The sequence below is a fragment of the Pezoporus occidentalis genome, unplaced genomic scaffold (genome assembly GCF_034315485.1).
Source record: "Pezoporus occidentalis ecotype Australia unplaced genomic scaffold, CSIRO_AGI_Poc_V1 ctg7, whole genome shotgun sequence".
NCBI lineage: Eukaryota > Metazoa > Chordata > Aves > Psittaciformes > Psittacidae > Pezoporus > Pezoporus occidentalis.
In genome coordinates this window covers 10,605,085-10,627,163 of record NW_026916052.1, presented here as the reverse complement: position 1 = coordinate 10,627,163, position 22,079 = coordinate 10,605,085, and the positions used below count along the sequence as shown (strand labels likewise).

Sequence of the window (22,079 nt, the reverse complement as noted above, 5' to 3'; positions counted from 1 at the left end):
AAGGGACCACAGTGGTAGAATATTAAAGATATATTTTGGAGGCAATTCTGAGTTACACTGGGAGCATGTCCTGAAATAAGCCAAAAATATGAAGGAGTAAAAAAGGTGTTTGAAAGACATTCCTAATACACTTCTTTCCCTCCAGCTGTTCAAAATAACCTGCCCAAATAATCATTTTTTGATGCAGCTGTAAAGACTTTTCCAGTGATTCGAGAGGAGTCTATGCTTAAAGATGCTTGCAAGAATGAAACAGATAATACAGAAACATAGAGATGCCCCTTCACCTCTTGCTATACCCCTTTGTACACAGTGCAAAGCCCATTGCCACCTCCATACAGTTTAGTGCCATGTCTGTTTCTCAATGCTAGTAAATAGTTCTCAATGTGCCATCCCTGCTCTTTAAGGCTCCATCCACCTGATGAAAAAAATAATGAGGCAGCTGGTTTTGGGGTTGCTGATGTTCAGGGAGGTCACATTGTTATTAACCTGTGTCACAGAAACAGCCTTCATTTCATGACCAAACTAAAACAAAAGCTGTGAAGGACGTAGGGCAACGAAGCTGGTGAAGGGTCTGGAGCACAAATCTCATGAGGAAAGTCTGAGGGAACTGGGGTTGTTTAGTCTGGAGAAGAGAAGGCTCAGGGGGGACTTTATAACTCTCTACAACTACCTGAAAGGAGGACGGAGCCAGGAGGTGGCTGGTCTCTTCTCTCAAGCAGTAAGTGAAAGGACAAGAGGTAATGGCCTCAAGCTGCATCAGGGGAGGTTTAGATTGGATATCAGGAAATATTTCTTCACCAAAAGGGTGCTCAGGCATTGGAACAGGCTGCCCGGGGAAGTGGTGGAATCACCATTCCTGGAAGCATTCAGACTCTATGTAAATGAGGCCCTTGGTGACACGGTCTAGTGGTGGTCTTGGCAGTCCTGGGGTAGTGGTGATGATCTTATGGGTCTTTCCCAACCGAGCTGTTTCTATGAAAACAGGTAAGTTTTACCTGGAAGGATTTCTTCAAAACTTGTTCAGCCTTTACTTCAAAAGCTCACAAGTTCTCTCCCAGCATCCTGTATGAGATTTTTTTCCTAAACCTGAAGAACTCACACCTGTGTTTGTTAGCTTTGACTACTGGGGGCTTTTTCCTAGTTTCTGACCAGAAATGCCACAGCTGGGAGGAAGCCCTCCACAATTTGTTCCTTTGTTTGTTGCCCTACACTCACCCAAGCACCAGCAGTTTCAGCGACCACCATTCAGTGACACCAGGAGGTGCACCCTGACACACCAAGTCCCTCCCCAATCTTCATGCCTGGTGGCTCGCGCAAGCCAGGTTTCCCTCACGCGTTTGGGGGACACGTTTAAGGCATTATTTTAGAAGAAAACGCTTTTTAACGCCGTCGCGCAGAAGCCGGCTCGGACGCGCCCAGACCCAGGCCCAAGCCGACGCCCTCCGCGACGGGCGGGGAGGCCTGAGGGAGAAAAGAGGGGGCGGGACCCGTCTCGGGAGCGGGGCCACGGCGGCCCCGCCCGGCGGAGCTGTTCAGGGCGGCGGGTACTGAGCGCCGCCGCTCCGCAGCCGGGCGGGGTAGGCGCCTCCCCGCGCCGCGCTCGCGGGTGCCGGCGGGGGGAGCATCTCCCGCCGCTCCCGCTCTCTCCTGCGCGCCGCCGCCGCCTGGGGCCATGGCGGCGCTGGTGCTGGTGCTGCTGGCGGCGCTGGCCGGGCGGGCCGTGCTGCCAGGCGGGTGGTGCGCGGCGCCTCTGGCCGACCTGCGCTCGCAGATCTCGGGCGTGGAGTCGCTACTGGAGGAGTTTCGCCGGCAGCTGCAGCAGGAGGAGCCGGGACCACCAGCGGCGACGGCAGCAGGCGGCGGGGAGGTGTGCGGAGGCAGTAGCAGCTTTTCCGCCAGGCCCGACTCGATCATCCGCACCAAGGACTCCATCGCGGCCGGCGCCACCTTCCTGCGGGCCCCCGCCGGCGCGACGGGATGGCGGCAGTGCCTGGACGCCTGCTGCGCCGAGCCGCGCTGCACTTTGGCGGTGGTGCAGGAGCCCCCCCGGCCGCGGGGGACAGCGGCGGACCTGGGCTGCTACCTCTTCAACTGCACGCACCGAGGCCGCCCTGTCTGCCGCTTCGCCCCGCACCGCGGCTACAGCACCTACAGCCGCCGCCCCGCCGGCCTCGCCCCGCTGCCGGGTAAGGGATGGGCTTCGCACCGGGGGGTGGCCGCGCAGGGCCCGGGAAGCGGCGGCCTCACGGCGGGGGGGAAATGGCGGCCGGCAGCCTTCGGCACGAGGGGAGGGCAGGACCGGCGGCAGGGCCCGCTCTCCGCCGCCATTTGGTGCCCCCACGTAGTGGGAGAGGAGGGAAAACCTCTCGCGGGAGGAGAGGACGGGGAGCGCCGGCGGGACCCCTCCCTGAGGCGTCCCAGATGTGCCTGGGAGTGCGAGTTGGGAAGAAGCCGGCCCTGCTACCGCTGACTCTCAGAACCGTCGTGGTGCCGGTGGGCGCCTTCGGCTGGGGGCCGGCTGGTGGGACCAGCATGTTCACGGGCCCCGCACCTCCGACCGGGTGTTGGCGGCTGCGGGGTCCTGCGGGTGTTGGGCACCCTGGGAAGCGCGAAGTGCTGGGGCCGATTACGCCGCACCTGGCGCATAGCTTGGAGCAAGCACAGGGCCGCCTTCCCGGGGGTGCTGTCCAAACGTTGTCAGCTAAGCGGTTACTCATTCGCTTAATTCAGATTTTTTCCTGCTTAAGAACTTGGGAGTTAGACTGAAGAAGACAAGGATGTAGCTATATATAAGTATATACCTCTATACTTAAACAGGGGAGATTTAGGTTAGATATAAGGAAGAAGTTCTTTACTGTGAGGGTGGTGAGGCACTGGAACAGGTTGCCCAAGAAGTTGTGAACGCTCCATCCCTAGCAGTGTTCAAAGCCAGGCTGAACAGAGCCTTTGGCAACTGTCTTGTCTAGTGTGAGGTGTCCCTGCCCATGGCAGGGGGGTTGAAACCAGATGATCTTAAGGTCCTTTCCAACCCTAACTATTCTGTGATTCTATGATTCTGATATTACACCAGTAGTCCAGAGGCAGCATGGAGACTATATAACCGCATCTGGAATCTGGGCAACATCCAGAGCACCAGTTTGTTCAACACTGAGGTGTATTTGAGAGCAATGTAATCCAGAGCAGGCAGCTGTAAAGAAAAATAAGTCTGAGTTTCTAAATATGGAGTCTGATTCCTAGCATCCACTCCAAAGAACTTACTCTCACTCTCAAAGCTCCTGTTGTTAAACAGTTGCACCTTAATTCAGTTTGTCTTAATTTCATTATCTTCTGTTGATGGTACTTCCCTAAATGTACTCTTACTGAAGTAAATTACTCGCTGCATGAAGAAAACCTAATGGTGGCGTGAATGGACACTGTGGTGCCTGCTGTTGCTGCTCCCTTGGCAGGAGAGACCTCAGGTCTGAGGTCCGCTGGCCTTTGCATATTTTATGAGAATGCCAATGGGGATCTCTTGGAAATAAGAGAGAGCAGGAGTTCTCTTTCTACAGGAAGTTACAAAGCCTACATACTTTTTGGAAAGTTCATTGACAGGTGAACTAGACAGCTATAGGGAGGACCTTGAGCAGTGAAGATGGGGCAAGCTTAAGGTATCAGAAAACCCCAAGATATGATTTTGACATTTTCAACAGGCAAAGTATTAGTTCCACAACATTATTTATATATCAAGTTTTGGGTAAGTGTTTTATAACCCTGTATGAACTTGTAAGACAGAAGGTTTAAGGCTAGATTTTAAATCAAAGTCACAGAGAATTAGGCTTCTTTGAAAACCTTTCAGAGTACCTTCAAATGTCCTTCATCATTTTGAGCTACCTTAATTCCATTAAAACCTGGCCCTAATGTAGGGTGTAGTGTCACACAATATAGATAATATTATTGTTCAAATGTTACTTGACCTATTAGAAATCTTGAATTTCTTGATTTTTTAAATTCAGGAATTCTTTAATGCCTTGCCTTTTTGGCAGCTTTTGTAACTTTCAGCACTGGGCTCACAAGACAATTTCAGTTCCTAATCTGCAAATTGTTCTGTATCCTGTTGAGTTTATTTAAGAGTCTGCCTTGTGGGTGATGGTGGTATTGGAAACGGAATTATGACTTCTTAATGCAATAATACTGGAGACAAAGCAAAGCCACAAAGGAGAATGAGCTGTTATTCAAACATCTGTCAGCTGTGACATAGGCCAGGAGAGATAGAATTAAGATTGAATTATTTTGCTGTCTGATGTTATGTTACTGCTGCATTCTTGAATTACATTGAAAAATTAATCTGGACAACAGTGCATCATCACAGGACGATGAAGGCACACCTCCCTTATGTCGCCCCATGATTGAATTTAGGAAATTTAGGAAAGAGCTTTTAATTTCAGTATTTTCTTTCACAAGAGGATCACATTTTACCTGGATTTTGTTTCATTTGTTTTTTGTCAGAGTACTGTGGTGTTGAGCCTGCTGCTGTTTTCTTTTTGATAATACCAAACCAATCCATAAATGGGGTGTCCTCATAATTCTGAAACACTTCTGAGCATTAGTATACAGTGATCTCTAGGGTGTTGTGGTTTCATTTATGTTAAGGATCTCCAGTAAATGAAAAATTATTGCATATTTAATTAATAACAGATCTGTATTTGTCAGATCAGGTGTGTATCTGTATACTTCCAGAGCAGGCAGTGATGGGATCAATTTGTGAGACTGACCATTTCACTGTAAATCTAAGTCCTTCTCACCCAGTTTGTGATGTTTTGGCTGTGGATTTACTTTGCAATTCCAGGCAGTTTGTGCTGTGTTAACAGTGAAACCCCATATGCCTATAGTGAAGGAAGAGGAAATGGGGTTTGCCTTTGTTAGGCATATTTTTAAATTTTTGACATAGAAAGAAAGAGGACTTGAGTGCCTCACCAGAAATGTCTGCCTTCTGTGCTGCTCAGTAGTGGTGAGCAATGGGAGAGTTCAACAGTAAGGTGAACTAGTATCAAAGACATTTAGGAATCAGCAGTGAAATAACCTTTATAACAAAGCCTTCATTCGGAAAACTAGCTGGCAGCTTCGTTACTGGCAGGCAAAGCCTGCATCATGATGGAGGAAGCAGAGTAAGTTAAGCCATTGGCATTCCCCCCAAAGAAAAAAGTGTTGTTCATAAAGTTGCAACTCCTTTTCTAGAAAGCAGACAGCTCCAGCATCTAAGTCTTGATCTGGTAAATCAGTTCCATATTGCTTATTTACATTCAACCTAAACAAAAGTTCAAAACAGAAGTTGAAAGGTGCTTTCTGAGCTTGATTTTTCTGCTATCCTGTGGCTCGTAGTCCTTTATTCCTGTGAGCAGTGGTTGTACGTGGCTCTGGAGTATGCCTCCTTGCTTTTTTATGCTGACTTCTTAGCAGCAGATTTGGAGGTGTTTCGCTCACTGAGGGTAATGTATTCCATTGCCTGAAACTTTGCTATGGAAGAAGTGTCTTCAGCTCAATAGGCTCTCTCCTCCCATGCCAGTTTTTTCTCTCTCAGGCCAGTTTTTTCTCATCCATAGCAAAGAGCAGGCATAAGTTTCTGTGACCTGCCCAAAGTGTGAGGTGACATTGCCATTGCAACTCAGACTGTGGAGTATAAAGTTAGTTTGGGAAGAGAATATTCTCACTGCTTAGGGTTTAGGGGAAGTGGGGTTGTCTCTCCCCATGCTGGGCATTGACCCAGTCATTTAAACCAGACAGGGGACATGAAACTCCTTCCAAGGTAAAACTGGAAGAAGAATGGGCTGTGCTGTTTCAGATCCAGGTCGGTCTCTTTTTGACAGTGATTGGTGAAGTAAATAATGTGAAGACTGTGTGTAACTCATATGTACCAAACAGAAGTTGCCCTGCCACCATAATGTTGGTGTTTATTAACAATGAGTTTCGGGGTTTTTTTGCACCTAAACTTTGCTTTTTAAATGAAGCTGGTTTTGAGAGCTGAGTGCATACAAATTAGGCAAAGCTTCCTGTGCCAGCTGAATGAGCAAGAACTGTTTCATACTTTCTATTATTAGCCCCTGTTTTCAGTTATTTGTACGTTTTACTAACTTAAGGCATTTGCCTTGAAGTTTTCTACGCCTTTCCTACTACTGAGAAAAACAAGAAATAGAAAGTTTGCTGTTCCATCACTGACAAAATATTGCCCCACTGCTCTGTTCCTTCAAGCAAGTTCTTAATACCGGAGAGGAGCATGTGCAAGGGGGAATCCCTGTGCTGATGTGGAAGCACCTTTACTTTCCTGGTGCAGCTCTGCCCACACTGAGTGAAGTTACAGCCTCATGTTCAATAGATTTTTTTCTGAGCTTAACATTAACATCCTTTACAGAATATCCTTTGAGAGGTAAAAGAGCAGAATGCACTCTCACACTTCAGCGGGCAGGGAACATCCCATGCCCAGAGAAGGAATGAAACCTGAGTAGGTAGCTGCAGAAAGATACAGTCTTGTGGCTAAATTTGTCAAATGCTGACTTGTAGAATGGATTTTATCTCACTCTCTTCCCTGCATTGCCTGATGGTTGCAGAGCAGATGTCTTAAACCACTTCTCACATGCCATATCACTTAATATATCATGAGGTTTGTTAGCCTGATCTGAAAACTTGTAGTCTGATTGACAAAAGTACTTAGTACTCACAATTTTAATCAATAAGTATTGTACTTTGAATATAGCAAGATGCTACAAATCCTAAATAGTATGAAAATCAAGCTTTGAATGTCTTAAATTCGGCACTTAAAATCAGCAGTCATTTCTGATGTTTTGTAATCAGTATGTACACCGCTTTGCCAGTCAGCTTTTGTTAAATATGTCTTTCACTCCTGTAAACGTGTATTATAAAAAGGTAGCTAAAAGCCTATGAAGTTATGCAGGGTGATGTAAAAGGTGTGCAGTAACTGCCATCTGAATATGTATGTAATTCATATTTAAATCCATTTTCATTTTCAGATTAAGAACTACACTGATGCTAACCGTGCTGTGTGTTGTGTTAGTGAAACACACATGTACATTTTATATAAATAGTCACTTGACTTACCCTGATAAATAACAGAGCTTCTTTTTTTTTATTCTAGAAGAATATGATGAGCCTCCACGGTGCAAGGCAGGACAGGATATTGTGCTGCAGTTGCCTGTCGACTGGGTGCTTCTGGATGGGCGAGAAAGTTCAGATGACCATGGAATTGTGCAGTATGAGTGGACCCTGCTGCAAGGTGACTCATCAGTTGAAATGAAGGTACACGTGCAATCTCACCCGTGGCCAGTTACTTGCAGATTGATATGTTCATACTGTTTTAAATGTAGAACTAAAAATATTACTGGAATGGATATGGCTACCAGGCACCAACATTGGGATGAATGTAAAGCTTGAGCACTTATTTCATAGAAGTATAGAGGAGCCCAGGTTGGAAGGGACCTCAGAAGATTATCTGGTCCAAGCTTTTGTGGGACAAGGGGCCTAGATGGGATTATTTTACCTGTTCAAGCACATCTTAAAAACCTGCAGTGATGGGGACTGTACCATGATCCTGGGGGGTTTGTTCCAGTGAGTATTTTTAGAGGTTTATACAGTTCATCTGTACATAGGATGGCATGAGACAGCCAGCAGCTAACAAGCAGATGTTAATTACTGCATTTCAGCTCTGCTTTCACCATTGTTTGTGCTCACTGGACTTGGTTTTCAGCTTCTGTGATCCAGTTTAGAGACATCTCAGTAATTCAGTTACTAAAAATAACAACGTATTTTCACCAACAGTCTTTTGTCAGTGCTTACGGAGAAACTGCAAAAAAATGTGTGATGTAAACCTTGTTATACTATTTTATTATATCCATACAATTTCTGCTTCAATTTGGCTTAATTATTAAAATTAATTAATTAATTAATTTAAATATTAACTTAAAATTAACCATCAAGAGAGGGATTCTCCATCCCACCTTTCTTTGTGAATGTTTTAGGAGCAGTAGAAAAGGAAGGAAAAAATGTCTCAAACCCATAGAGTTTACTCACAGTCTGTTCACAACCCACAGTATTCAGGGCACACTGGGAACTTAACCTAGAGAGGGACATGTAAAGGGGAGTAGGTGTGGACCACAGACTTTACTGTTGCTGAGATGCTGCCGGTGGTTAGGAAGAGCTGTTCAAAAGCATTAGTTAAGCCAGTGCTGCATGCTTTTGAAAGTTCTGTATTCTACTGCAAGTTCCACATCTTTGAAAGGGTGACTGCGTTCAGCCAGTTCTGAGTGGCTTGAAGCTGCACTGCAATTTGAAACTGTCATGTCAGAGACCACTGTGAGTTTCTTCAGCTTCATTTATTATTTTATTGTCTTGAAAGTAAAAGTTCAAAAGGCTTTGATAAGGAGTGTGAACAGAATAATACATAGAAAAGACTTGAACAAAGTCTTATAGTTGCGAGATATTATAAGTGTGATTTTATTTTTTTCTTCATACAGCCTTCATTTTCCGTCTTTAGTGCTTTAGTTGCTATGCTGATGTTACTGGATTTCATGTCATTTATTCTGAGCAAACAATACACGAATCCATAGCTACAAAGAAGAATGGTACTATGTTTAAATAAGATAAAAGGCAGGCATTGTGTTGCACTTACATACCAAAGAATAAATAGAAGGTAGAGGAGGGGGAAGGACTGCTATAAAGAGATCTTACCACATTGTAGAAGGAAGCCAGTGGAAATTGTTTTTCTATTGTGACTGATTATTGCTTCTTAGATAATTTGCTTCTGAGATTGCTACCCATATGCTGTAGCTGTGCAGCTCTGTGACACTTAGGGGCAGTTATGGGGTGTTTGTTGTTTAGTGCTGATTATATGGAAATTTACTGTCTAGTTTGAGTCAGAGTTTGTAAGAACGCAGGTACCGCTGGGCATTCTTCAGGGCAGGGCAGAGATAAAAAGGAAAGCACAGAGCATGCCTGGAGGAGTGGCAGCATATTCATAAGTCAGTGGCATTTCTCTGGCTCTGCACTGAGAAGAGAGCTGGACTCCATGACTCATGAGTTTTAAATACCATATTTGCTCTCCCAGCAGTCATGGTGAAGAGCAGCCGGTGCTTTTTAGAGCATATGTATCTCTGTAAAACACTAAAGAATAAAATTCTAAGGGGTCATGTACTCCATCAGGAGGTTACCAACAGCATGATCACATAACTGAGTGCATTCACATAAATAGAAAATGAAAGCAATTTCAGTTAGGAAATTCACTTACCAGAAGAGAAAAATGCATTTATCAATACACCCTCATATAAAGCTGTGTTTAGGACTATTACCATATTTATTGAAAACTGTTCCATTTTAGGTATGAAAAAACAACTTTAAATAAGCAATCCAAAGTTCTTTATTAAATTTTCATTTTAATATTAGATGGATATATAGCCCTATGTGCTTCCTTCGTAAAAACACACTATATGTCCAATAAACCTGAGTGTTTTCTGTAGTTACTGTATGTGTTACTGAATTCACAGACAGCTGGAGTTATTTGTGACTGGTAATTGTCACAAAGTTAAAAAAGGTTCAACATTTGCACTCATTTTATACAAACTTACTTCTAAATGACTGTTATACTGGTAATGCCAGTTTGGTATCTGTTCTAAATTATCATTGTAAAAGTTATTTTATTAATTTATTCAAGATCTAATCCAGTGTAAGTTGTTTCTGTATTTGTATCACATGACTTCCTGAAACCTAATGTTTAGGTCACTCACTATAGGTGAACTTATTTCTGGTTCCGAGTAAAGCATGGACATCCAGTGCTGGGCATGGAAAAATTCAGTTCAGCAATTTGTAAAAGTTGTAAGTGACTACATCAAATGTCATACTGGACAAAGGTGGGCAGTCTTATTCATAAAGCAGTGCTATCAATCACCTTATCATAAATCAATATATAGCAAAAGTAACTTCTTTGGATACATGTATACTGTCTACAGATTAATTTGACAGAGAACAAAATAGTATTTTACTGCGTACCTTCTCAAATTGCATTCCCAATTACTGACAATTCAAGCTAAATCTATGTTTCCATTTATCATCCAGTGCTCAGGGAACTGAGTGTACGAAGGAAAGTTACATAAATCTTAGGCATGTTTATTTTTACACCTGGATGCAAAAAAAAAATCAAAACATCACATGTTGATACGCATGCTTGAGTGGGCTGGCTAGACTTTCAATAGAGGTATTGAATCTGCATGAAAAGCATTATACAGAAATGAGCTCCCTAGTCCTACAAATTTACAGATGGATCCTCTATACCAGTGTGGGGTTTTTTTGCTGTTCTCTTTCATCAGGTACCACAACCAGGAACACTGAAACTGTCTCACATTCAGGAAGGAGCATATATTTTCCAGCTAACTGTGACAGACACCGCAGGTCAGCGGAGCTCTGACAACATCTCTGTGACCGTTCTGCCCATGGTTCATTCTGCAGTAGGTGAGAAAATGACGGGAGCCGTTGCCTGTGTGACACCCGCGGTGTGGTATTCAGAGCAAGGGTCTTGATGGGGGCAGAAATCATAGTTCTAGTGTTTTAATAACTAGAAATCCATTTCTAGTGTTTTATTTTGCCCTTATTCATTACATGAGGACATCTCTTTCACCTTTAAATTGCTGTTTCAGAGTTAGGGGCAAGGAAGCATTGCTTGTTTGTTAGAGCAATAATACTTTCAAGCATTTAAATGTTCATCCTTGTATTGCTAATAAGCATGCAGGGTTGGAAAAATGAAATACTGACATATGTATCAGGCACATCGTAACAGTTCATTATATAGTCAGATGGTGCGTGCACCATGACAGGGCTTGTGTTATAGGGAAGACCCAGTTAAAATCAGTTAATAGTATGTGTGAGGCACAGACTCATAAGAATATCGATTTGCATATGTAATCTAAAAGATGAGATGGTTTCTTGTTTTCACATATTTAAGCTTTTCTGTGCAATGACTGTTACCAAAGCCTTGTTACTGAGGAAACTGAAGCTGGAATTGACCCATCAGTTTTAAACTCTGAGCTCAAGAATCGTGTAACAAGCGTAAAAGGTAGAAAGTAAAAGATTTCAGTGGCTGCCAATTCTGTAATGATTTCTAATTCTGTTGTAATTAGCAAGTTTGTAATACAGATCTGCCGCTTTGGCATAAAGTAAAAGTTATACAGCATCATCAGTATGTTCAGCTTAGCCAGTGAGAACTTTGCTCTCCACCAGTGCAATATCTCTATGTGAGAGAGTAGTCCCTATGGCAATAAATTTATATTACAAAAAAACAGCTACAAGTATGCTTAATAATGCCTGTATTCCAGTAATGGATGATTGAGTGGTATTCATTAATGTTTAATTCAGCTAAAGCAGCCAGAGAGGTTTCCTGGTTTATTTATTGGCTGCTTGCTGTGGTTGTCTGTGGTGTCTTTTGCATGGAACACATAGAGAATGGGCTGCAGTTTTTCTTCTCGTTCCCTGAGTACGTTTGCAATTCAAATGCCACTGCTGGAATTAAACCAATGCCCAGTGCCTTAATGCATGCAAGAATTGTGTGATTATTAGTGCCAAAGATCAGGAAATGCATTTTCTAAGCGTGAATTTAGGAGTTTTGAACAGGTGCCTGTGTTCCTGCCATTCTTCCTTTAGCGTTGCACATGTTGGTACATAGCAGGTTAACAACCAAAAGCTGTGACTTCTTTATGCAAATCAATTTGCTATTACATTAACCAGACACTGAATTTGATAATACTCCACAAAGCAATGAATTACACTGCTGTTGGAAAGACAAAGGCACGAATGTAAACACTTGATGATTACAAGGTCAGAATGGGTTTCAGGAAAGGTATTAGTATGCAGATTGAACTGTCCAGGGACCTTCTCCATTTCCAGTGGAATGTAAATATTAAAGCAGGCAGCAATCAGTTCTTTCTGATGAAGATCCCTTATGAGGCCTTGTGCTTTGTCCTGTTCTGGCATGTGCTGCATTGAAGTCAGTGGATTGCTGATGTAAATAAAGGATGAGCATTCTTTTAGTATTTTAATTAGGCTGCAGAAAACATACCATAAAAGATCCCATGTAGTCCCTATGTGTGCATGTAAAATAACATATTGTCAGAAATACAGAATGGGTGTATAATAGGAATTATATGTTGGAGAGATGCAGTTACAGCCATAGAGATTTCATTCATCTATTTTCAGGACTGTCCTGTGTCTTTTAAGCCTGGGCAGATCTCCTTTTAGCTCAGTCCAGCAGGGTTTAAGGTGCTGTAGGGGTGCTGCACGGGGTCTAAGGTGCAACAGCCTCCAGGTTGAGTATTCCTATAGTAAAGAGATTGCCAGAGTAGTGATGAGGGTGCCAGCTATTAGCTGTATTAGCTTCTATGTCAATATAGCATCATATAGCTGAGCCTGGCCTTTCTTTAGCTTTCTGCCTTCTTCATTGTCCTTCTTGACATAGCATGGTTTTGCTTTTTCCTTGGTGCTGCAGATTTTACTCTTTGACTCAGTATTTACTGCTTGGATTACTGCTCCATCCCTGCCAGTGTTCAAGGCCAGGTTGGACAGCACCTTGAGCAACCTGGTATAGTGGGAGGTATCCTTTCCCATGGCACGGGAGGTTGGAACTAGATGATCTTAAGGTTCTTTCAGCCCAGACCAGTCTATGATTCTACTATTCTATTATTTCTGTTTTGGTAATTTGGTAATTGTTTCTCAACAGCCTGTGTCGGGGTTTGCTCTCGTTACCAGTTTATCTGTGATGATGGATGCTGCATTGACATCACATTTGCTTGCGATGGCGTGAGACAGTGCCCTGATGGATCAGATGAAACTTTCTGCCAGAACCGTAAGTGTGCCAGGCCACAGAAGATTGTGAAAGTAACTACAGCCTGAATGACCAAAGGGCAGTGGTGCCCTTTCTGTGGCTTGTCTCCCTGAGAGAGGGAGCAGTCAGTTTGCTCCCACCACAGAGCCTTTTGTCGGAAGTAGCACATGGGATGGTTTAATGTGTGGATACAGCAGATGCTCAGAAATTAACTCCCTTTTCTTCAAAGCATACAAAAACTGTTAAAGGTCCCCAAATGGCAGATTTTGTGTTCTCATCGTTTAGAAGATCAGTCCTTTACTTGCGTAATGATTTTAGAAACAAAGAGCCTGGTCTTGATCTGAAAGGGTGTCTCAGTTATGTACCTTGCTAGAATCTGAAACACTGGAATGTGAGCATGTAGGGAGAACCAGTGTTTCATGAGTCATCCTCAATACGTGCCTCTGCTCAGCTAAGTGAACAGAAATCATTAGGGGTGAATTACCTCAATGGATAACCACTATTCCATTGTTATTTCAGTGCCTGGATTTCACTGTAGAGTTCATGGATATACTTTTGTGTAATAGCTGTCAGCAGGCGATTGGTAACTTGCTGTGTATCTACAAGTCACACTTCATCATGTATCTGAACCTGAGGAGGTTGTTTATCCTGCCTCAAGGCCCGTATCAGAAAGTCTCCATCAGAACACTACCATCCCCTTCAACTCTGTACAAAAAGTATGATTTTTGTTTCTGTTCACATAGTCAGCCCAGGTCGAAAGACAGTGACACATGCAGCTCTTGGCACTACCCAGCAAAGGACTGTAGGACTGCCAGAAACCGCAGATGAAAACTCTGCAGAAATCACCCTGAAAGCCACTGCCAGAAATCAACTTCTTCTCTCAGTGGATGCAGACATGACAAACCAATCGCTTTCTCAGGGACCAAAGAAACAAATCAGTGGATTTGTGCCAGGTAAGAGTTGAAACGAATCAGTTTCAGTAAATCGTTCTCTTTAAAGAAAGAAAACATCTTGCACCTTGAGTTTATTTTAATTGTCTTTTGGTGCCTGGCTAAGAGTAAAAATTTGCAAATGTCAGAACTACAGAAGCAGCTTGTAATAAAAGTAGGTATTGCTTTATAATTGTCATGGTTCTTACCCGGTGTGAAAGGAAAGCTGAAATGTAGGAATGCTAGGAAAAGAATAGTCTAAGGAACAAAACATGCAGTGAGCTAAACACAGATTCTGCCACAGGCTCAGCTGTGTAAGCTGATGTATAAGGCTCTTTAAATCTGTAGGGTGAGAGTAACTGCTTTTCTCCTGGTGCTAACCGAAGACTAATATTTTTCTTTCTTCTTCTGAAGTCAGACCTTGACTATTATGGGCACTTTTTCCTGAAGTGTGTCTCCAGGGCAGAAGAAATCTTTCATCACTATAGACGAGTCGTTGGTAAAAAGCAACTCCAAGTCCGCAGTACTCTCTGTAGTGTTTCTCCTCCATATTCTGTTATGAGTCAGTGTGTAATGATTTAGTAAGGCAGTCACCAGCCCTTGCCTTGCTAAAGCTCCAGAAGCTGCAGTGAAATTGGTGTGTCTTTCAAAATTTCTGCTGGTGAATTAAAATGAGCAGAAATGACAGCTGAATAAAACCGTGTGCAAAGAGCATAATATGATTATGAGACCTCTCACTTTTATTTCTTCGTGATTTACACTGATTCTTGCTCCCCAGGACACAGCTGTTTATAAACAGCTTTATTTTCTTGTTACAACAGAGCAGTGCTCAGTGCCCTCTGCTCCTGACTCATGTAAAGAGCACTGCCCTGGTTGGCAATGTGATGTTTCTTCAGATGCTTGTACTGCATCTGTGGAGACCCCAAAAGGAATGAAAACAACATTCTTAAAGAATTGGGCTGCCTCAGTGAATGTGTAGGAACTGATAGTGAAATTCTCTCCCAAATGTTGCCCCCTCTTCTGGCAGCGTAGATGACCTCTGTGCTCCGTATTGGAATGACTTAAAATTCTGCTTCTTGCTCACATAGTCCCAAGTGACACCTAATACAGGGCCACCCAAACTAAATATGAAATTGCCAAAGGGCATTGCAAGCTCCAATGGAAAGTCAACTGCTAAGCAGGTCTCAAAAGCCACTGGGCTTGTGAATCCAGAAGTAAAACCAGAACTGAGGTCACCAACTTTTGCAACCTATAATCAGAAGTTATAACTGGAAATGCACGTAAAAGCATGGCACTTCTGCACAGTCCTTTTCTGTGTTTACCCGTCGTAGTGACTTACTTGCACCAGTCTTGCTCTCAAGGCTTGTGCACAGCAGTAGACAGTAAAAGAAAAAAAAATTATAAAACTAAAATGAATGTAATGGGGCAGCAGTGATCAGTGAACTGCCAGCAGCTGCTCTAACCTTTTTCTGTTTTAGACAGAGGATTTTCAGCTGACCATGTCTGGGGTTTCATCCTTGGGGGTTTAATGTTGCTCTTTTGACAAGGCTTATCTGGAATTTAGTTTCAGTTAAATGATACTTAAGGATTTCCTTGTAGAATAGAAGGACCCAAGAGCCCAGTACTTTTAACCAGAAAAGCAGCAAACAGCTCAGTAAGTTTTTAAGTTACCTACAGACCAGTTCCAAAGGAGGTGCATGTGGTGGGACATGAAGGGGTGCTAGGTAGCAGGATCCAAAGCCCAGCTGCCAAAATCTGCTGTGCATTGCTGTCTTCTGATGCAGACACTTAAGCTCCACAGGAATCGCAGGCTGTGTGTGAATGATTCCCAGAGGTCCAAAGAGGTTCAAGTCCTGCTCCACTGGCAAGCATCACAGTCTTTATGGATTTGAGGAGACAGGCATCTAACCTTTTCCTAAAACCCCACCCAGATCTGTCCATTACTGCCATCTCAAGGAGGTTACAGACCAAATCTAATAATTAGGTGCTACAAAAATGAGACATGGAAACACTGGAACAGTGCCATGAAGCCTGTCTGGAAAAGTGTTTAGGAGGGCAGTAATTGCTAGATAAGTTTTTGAGGAGAAGCAAGCAGCAGTGAATAGCCTCAGAAGTTCAGCAATTCCACTGGCAAAAATCCTGTTCTGGAGTGGTCTCCTGAGACAGTGGCACCTGCTGCCGGTGCCAATGCAGAGCCTATGCCTCCAGGTCACACTGTAAAGGTCTTTGTTAGACCAAGATGATAATCTTGGTTGTTGGCCTAGAGTTGACCTTGCATGCATCCAGATACCTTTCTCCAAAGAAGCTCTCAAGCCCTGCTGCACGTTCCAGCACTGCTTCACTTGTAAATTAATATAACAAAAATAACAGTTGCAGCAAAGCACATTGGAGTGAGCAATGGGCTGGCTTTTAGCAGCAACAGCCAGTGTAGCAAACATGGTCAATGCAGACAGGTTCAGTTCACAAGTGAGATTTGCACTCCCCAGCATAGCCAACTCAAGCATATAAATCACTGTAACAGCTTTGCATTCCCCTGGCACAGGGTCTCTGCCTCTCCCCAGCTGCCCATGCCAGCTGATGTGCAGTGTCACTCAGGGCTGGACAGCGTTTGACTGAGCGCCCAAGTCACCGTCATGGCTTTGCTGCAGAGGCATCAACAGCAGTAGCAATAACCTAGATCTCTGATTTAGGGTAGCTGGAAAAGGCTATAAATTGCAGTTTCCTAGGCATGGACTAGAAAATGAAGAGAAAGCGAAAATAAAATGAAACCAACATAACATGTTTAATGTCAGGCTCCTAAACCTGTTTGGGGAAATCTGTCTTTGTTTTCTACTTGGTAACGGGTAAGATGTTGAGTAGTATTGTGAGGATGGAGGCACGGACCCAGGAGTAGAGTGCAAGCTGGATCGTTTATTGAAAAGATTACATGATATTTATATGCTTCCAAGCAATTAGCCAAGCACATCTGTGTTTGCCTTGCAGTTACATCAGGTGAAAGGTCTATCTGATTTTCTTATCGACATCCTCTTTCCAGTTCCGACATCCTTGTTCCTTGGCAGTTCCAATATCTTCCAAGTACCAGTCAGGGACAGGCCACTCTTAATTGCCAGCTGTAGTTTCTCCTTCGCATGGTCTCTGACAGCTTTGATACATTCCAACCCCCACACAGTATTGACTCTGATAGCCCCTCCAGTCCTGTAAGAACAGCCACAAGTCATAACAAGACCCTTTAAGCTTCATTGAAAGGATTCTGTTATTCTTCAACCCTTCCACAATTTTCCTGCTAAGCTTCTCTCCACATTCAGATTTGTCTGCCAGATGTCTTTACAAGCAGTTGACTTAAATATTCCCTTTACTCAAATAGCAAGGAACCAAGTTTATAAAACAGGCATTCAGATCTAGCTGAGGCCTACAGAGTGGAGCAGCTATAAGAAGAGACGACGCCTTTTGGGTACTTTCATAATAAAGACAAATATTCATTTAACTTTATTTAGGGAAGACAGGAGCAGAAAACAGCTGCTGATTTCAGTCTCAGTACATTCAGGTTATTTTGCACAGCTCTGATACCATAGAGGTACCTTAAATCCAGTACAATTTACACTTAGCATTTCCTTAAGTCCCCTTTACATGGCAGAACTTGAAGAGCCAGATGAGAGCAGGGGCTGTGGCTTGTTACAACGGTGTTTCCTAACACGTGAAGTTAGTGCACCCCTAGCCATAATGGCAGGGCAGTGCAGGCAGGGCCTGGGAGGCTGCATTATGCCTTACAGTGGGGACATCTGCACTAACCTCGTGCCAATATAAGTGAAACAATTTAAGCTTTAAGTAAGTCGCATGTATTTGCTGCTGCCATTTGACAGGGGTGTGCCCTGCAGCCCTTTGGAGCTGGTGGTGGTGGGCGGGAGATACCAGTGGTATCGAGCTAATTCACTCGAACACTTCTTTAACACCCACCAGTAGGTGTAAACCCAATTACAACGTTTCACATTCATAGTTTACAGATCTTGCAGCATAGTGTGTTTCCACTGGCACTGTCTCAGTTGCGAGGGCTGCCAGCAAATGCATCACAGCACAAAGTGCCCTTCAATGTTTATGTTATTAATAAAAATCAAATACAGTCATTACATTTAAAAACATGGGTGTAGTTCTTTTTGTGAGGGTGTTGGTGGATTAAGCTGTCAGTCTTGCACAAAGCAACCCCATAGTCATAGGTGTAGGACTTCAGTGGGAGGGGAGGAGGAGGGAGTCCCAGCTGAGTTACTCTTATTTTTCTGAAGCAAAACTGCAGCTGCCTGCACCCCTAACATGAATGTTTCTTGGCAGCAAAGTATGATTTATCTATTCCTGTGTAGTTACAATGCTCTGCAATATCTTCGTACTACACAAAGCTGAAGAGACTCTAAGCCATCCTCTTTGAAATGTTCACTGCATGTATTCTGATGTCTTGCAAGTACTTAAGTTGATTTGGCGATTAAGGTGATTTGTGTAACCAACCTATGCTTTACAAGTTTCAAGGGTGGAGGTCAACATAATTTGAAATGGGCTCATTTTCAACTATATGTGACTTCTTCAGTGATGTTTTAGCTCAGATTGGTCTATCCCCCATTATGGAAGTTTGGAAAGTGGAAAATGATCACAGAATCACAGAATCCTAAGGGTTCGAAGGGACCTCAAAAGATCATCTAGTCCAACCCTCCTGCAAGAGCAGGGTAACCTAGAGTACATCACACAGGAACTTGTCCAGGCAGGCCTTGAATATCTCCAACGTAGGAGACTCCACAGGGCTCTGTCACTCTCACAGTAAAGAAATTTTTCCTGATGTTCACATGGAACCTCCTATGCTCCAGTTTACACCCATTGCCCCTTGTCCTATCACTGGACATCACTGAAAAAAACCTAGCTCCATCATCCTGACACTCACCCTTTACATATTTGTAAACATCGATGAGGTCACCCCTCAGTCTCCTCTTCTCCAAGCTAAAGAGTCCCAGCTCCCTCAGCCTCTCCTCATAACAGAGATGTTCCATTCCCTTAATCAGCTTTGTAGCTCTGTGCTGGACTCTTTCAAGCAATTCCCTGTCCTTCTTGAACTGTGGGGCCCAGAACTGGACACAATATTCCAGATGCGGCCTCACCAAGGCAGAGTAGAGGGGGAGGAGAACCTCTCTTGACCTACTACCCACACCCTTTCTAATGCACCCCAGGATGCCATTGGCCTTCTTGGCCACAAGGGCACATTGCTGGCTCATGGTCATCCTCCTATCCACCAGGACCCCCAAGTCCCTTTCCCCTTCACTACTGTCCAGCAGGTCAGCCCCCAACCTGTACTGGTACATGGGGTTGTTCTGCCCCAGATGCAAGACTCTACACTTGCCCTTGTTGAATTTCATCAAGTTCCTCTCCGCCCAACTCTCCAGCCTGTCCAGGTCTCGCGGAATGACAACACAGCCCTCTGGTGTGTCAGCCACTCCTCCCAGTTTAGTATCATCAGCAAACTTGCTGAGGGTACACTCAGTTCCCTCATCCAGGTCGTTGATGAAAATATTAAACAGCGCTGGTCCCAGCACCGACCCCTGAGGGACTCCACCAGTCACAGACCTCCAGCTAGATTCTGCCCCATTGACCACAACTCTCTGCCTTCTCCCTTCCAACCAGTTCTTGATCCACCTCACTACCTGATCATCAAGCCCACACTTCCTTAGCTTATCTATGAGGATGCTGTGGGAGACAGTATCAAATGCCTTACTGAAATCAAGAAAAACCACATCTACCGCTGTACCATCATCCATCCACCTAGTTACTTGCTCATAGAAGGCTATAAGGTTGGTCAAATGTGACTTCCCCTTGGTAAAGCCATGTTGGCTGCTCTTAATGACCCCCTCATCCTTGATATGTCTAGAGATGGTGTCAAGAATAAATTGTTCCATCACCTTTCCAGGGATGGAGGTAAGGCTGACCAGTCTATAATTACCCGGGTCCTAAATGATCCCACGGTTTGCCATGCAAAACTGAATTAACATTTTAGCTTCAGTTTCACATTATTACAAAATTCAAGTTACGCAATCAGTCAGAAGTCCTTAAACTATGGGGGGGGGGGGGTGTCCCCCAAAATTTAAGCACTTTCACATTATTCAGTTCTAGTGTCCTGTGGATAAGACTTCCTGAGTCACTGAACTGCAATATGCATTTATCCTGCTTGACTTTGTGCAGATAACAGTTCCTCAGGGAGAAGAACAGATGATAAAAATGGGAATGGCGTAATGGTGCCAAAGAGAGACCAGCTTGGAGGTAGTCGTCCAGTCCCAGAAACAGGTAAGAATGACCATGTGAATTCATACTGAATTATGTTAGTTTTTCAGCCAGGTGCTGGAGATGCAGATACTATAGTCAGGAATTGAATAACGTACCTCCATATTCTGAACTGTTCCTAACATACCAGATCAGACAGTTCAGTTTCACAGCAAGAGTTGCTCCAAATATTAGCAGCTAAGTGATAGATTGGCTGTATTTTTAAAGAAAAAAAAAAAATCATCATTTCTCTACCAATTTCTCACTGTATCCTTGTAGGTGCTGTGTTACCTTTAGCCTTAGGCTTGGCCATCACCGCTTTACTGCTGCTTATGGTTGCTTGCAGACTGCGTTTAGTGAGACAGAAGCTGAAAAAAGCTCGGCCCATTACATCTGAAGAGTCCGATTACCTCATTAATGGGATGTATCTCTAAACATGGGATTTAGGTCAGTTGTTCTCTCCCCTTTCTCCTCTGTCCATGAACCTCTGCCTCTATAAAAAAGGACCAAAACCTTTAGTTGAGTTTCAAGTATAGAAGAAGCCTGTGAGATGAGGAACATTTTATTCCCCTTCAGTGATAAATAAGAAACTGGGTAGGTGGCCATGCTCAGAGAAACAGAAGCATTCAGGATCCTGGAAACAGCCCCAGTTGGCTCTTGAGTAGAAGACACTGCAAGCTGGGGACTCTCCAAAGGGGATGAAGGGTGCCCTTGCCTTGTCAGGGTCCTGGCCATGGCAGAGCAGGCCCCAGGGCCAGGGCACCAGCACAGCCACAGCCCAGCAGCCACAGCCATGCCGGCCAAGGCACAGAAGGAAGCCTGTGCTGCCCTGCTCTGCCAGTGCTGCTGCCGCTGTGCTCCACCCTGGGGACCAGGACCCTCCAGCCCAACGTGTTATTCACTGTCCAGCAGAGACTGATTTGTGTACCTTCCACCTGATGCACTGGGAGTATTGTCATTAAAGAATTCATCTTGGTTTGTTAATTAAAAGCAATCGCTACTGAAGCACCAGCTTTTGTAATGAAATTTGGGATATAAGGAACAAAGCATCTTTTTTTCATCAGTAGTTTAAACCTCTGTGCAGCTGACAGAGCCATGCTTACTAAATGCTAAAATGAAAAAACACAAGTCATTGGCAGATGAGCTTGGACTTACCAGTACCCGACAGCAGTTATGTGCAATCCCAGAGCCGTGTCTCTCCCTGGAGCTCAGGGCTTGCTCAACCTCTTCCACGCCTGGCTCGGCACCCTTCATGACATGGGAGAACAGCACGCAGCGGCTTTTACCTGTGACACCGGAGTGTAGGATTCCTCCTGGTTATTCCATAACTCCCTGCAAAGCTTGGAAGCTTTGGTGACCTGCCCTCACCCCAGCAAAATTCTCATAGAATTAGGAGCAAGTAATTGATATATGTGAGTGAACTTCAGATGTGTTAACAGTAAAACGTGTACAGTACATGTTATATATACATTTATATATACACACCGTGCTGTCTATCTTGTTTGACTGTCCAAGGATGCCACATTCATCATGGGTCCCAATAAAACCAGAGTCAAATGAGGCATGCATCTTTTTGTATGTCGTCTTTTGTACTTCAGTACCTTCAAGTCAGCGAGAATATTGCCATGGTATACAGATAGTTCTTCAAGTTGCTCAGTCTTGATTACTTCATGTAAAATAGCTCTAATAAACCTATTTTATTCTTATATTTCTTTCATTGCCTTTATTTTCAGCTACCAGCTAAATTTTGTGCCACAAGACCATAGCATGAGAGCAGACAGAAGTACATCTCTTCTTTCTGTGAAACAACCTTAAAAGAAGCTGCAGCATGTATGATGTTGCAGAGATATGTATGAGTTATTGAGATGTTCTGTTTTAGGAATACTGAGAAGAACAGGGCATCTACCTCCATGACCTGTCTCTTGAGTAGTACTTGAGCTGAGTGACAGCAATGGCAGAGCTGGTGTGCTAACCACCCAGGGAATCCAGTTGCAGTGCTCCTTGCTCAGAGC

General features: G+C 44.0%; 1 protein-coding gene across 2 annotated transcripts; it reads left to right on the top strand.

Annotated features, from left to right (window-relative positions):
• The first annotated feature begins 1,567 nt into the window (after nucleotides 1–1,567).
• LRP11 (LDL receptor related protein 11) lies at nucleotides 1,568–21,773 on the top strand. Of its 2 annotated transcripts, XM_062641765.1 has the most exons (7): nucleotides 1,569–2,186; nucleotides 7,127–7,287; nucleotides 10,347–10,488; nucleotides 12,746–12,871; nucleotides 13,594–13,803; nucleotides 19,990–20,091; nucleotides 20,347–21,773. In XM_062641765.1, the coding sequence occupies exons 1-7, from the start codon at nucleotides 1,673–1,675 to the stop codon at nucleotides 20,499–20,501; spliced, it is 1,410 nt and encodes a 469-aa protein (XP_062497749.1). In that variant the 5' UTR covers nucleotides 1,569–1,672; the 3' UTR covers nucleotides 20,502–21,773. The 2 variants fall into 2 exon arrangements, with proteins under 2 accessions (XP_062497748.1, XP_062497749.1); XM_062641764.1 differs by lacking the exons at nucleotides 19,990–20,091; nucleotides 20,347–21,773 and adding an exon at nucleotides 14,194–14,496 and having other exon boundaries at nucleotides 1,568–2,186.
• Nucleotides 21,774–22,079: the final 306 nt, after the last annotated feature.

Excerpts from the sequence above, each read along its gene's own strand:
- LRP11 (XM_062641765.1), top strand. The coding sequence starts at position 1,673 with ATGGCGGCGCTGGTGCTGGTGCTGCTGGCGGCGCTGGCCGGGCGGGCC. Across the intron at positions 7,288-10,346 it reads ACTCATCAGTTGAAATGAAG|GTACCACAACCAGGAACACT; the intron begins GTACACGTGCAA and ends CTCTTTCATCAG. Across the intron at positions 10,489-12,745 it reads CATGGTTCATTCTGCAGTAG|CCTGTGTCGGGGTTTGCTCT; the intron begins GTGAGAAAATGA and ends GTTTCTCAACAG.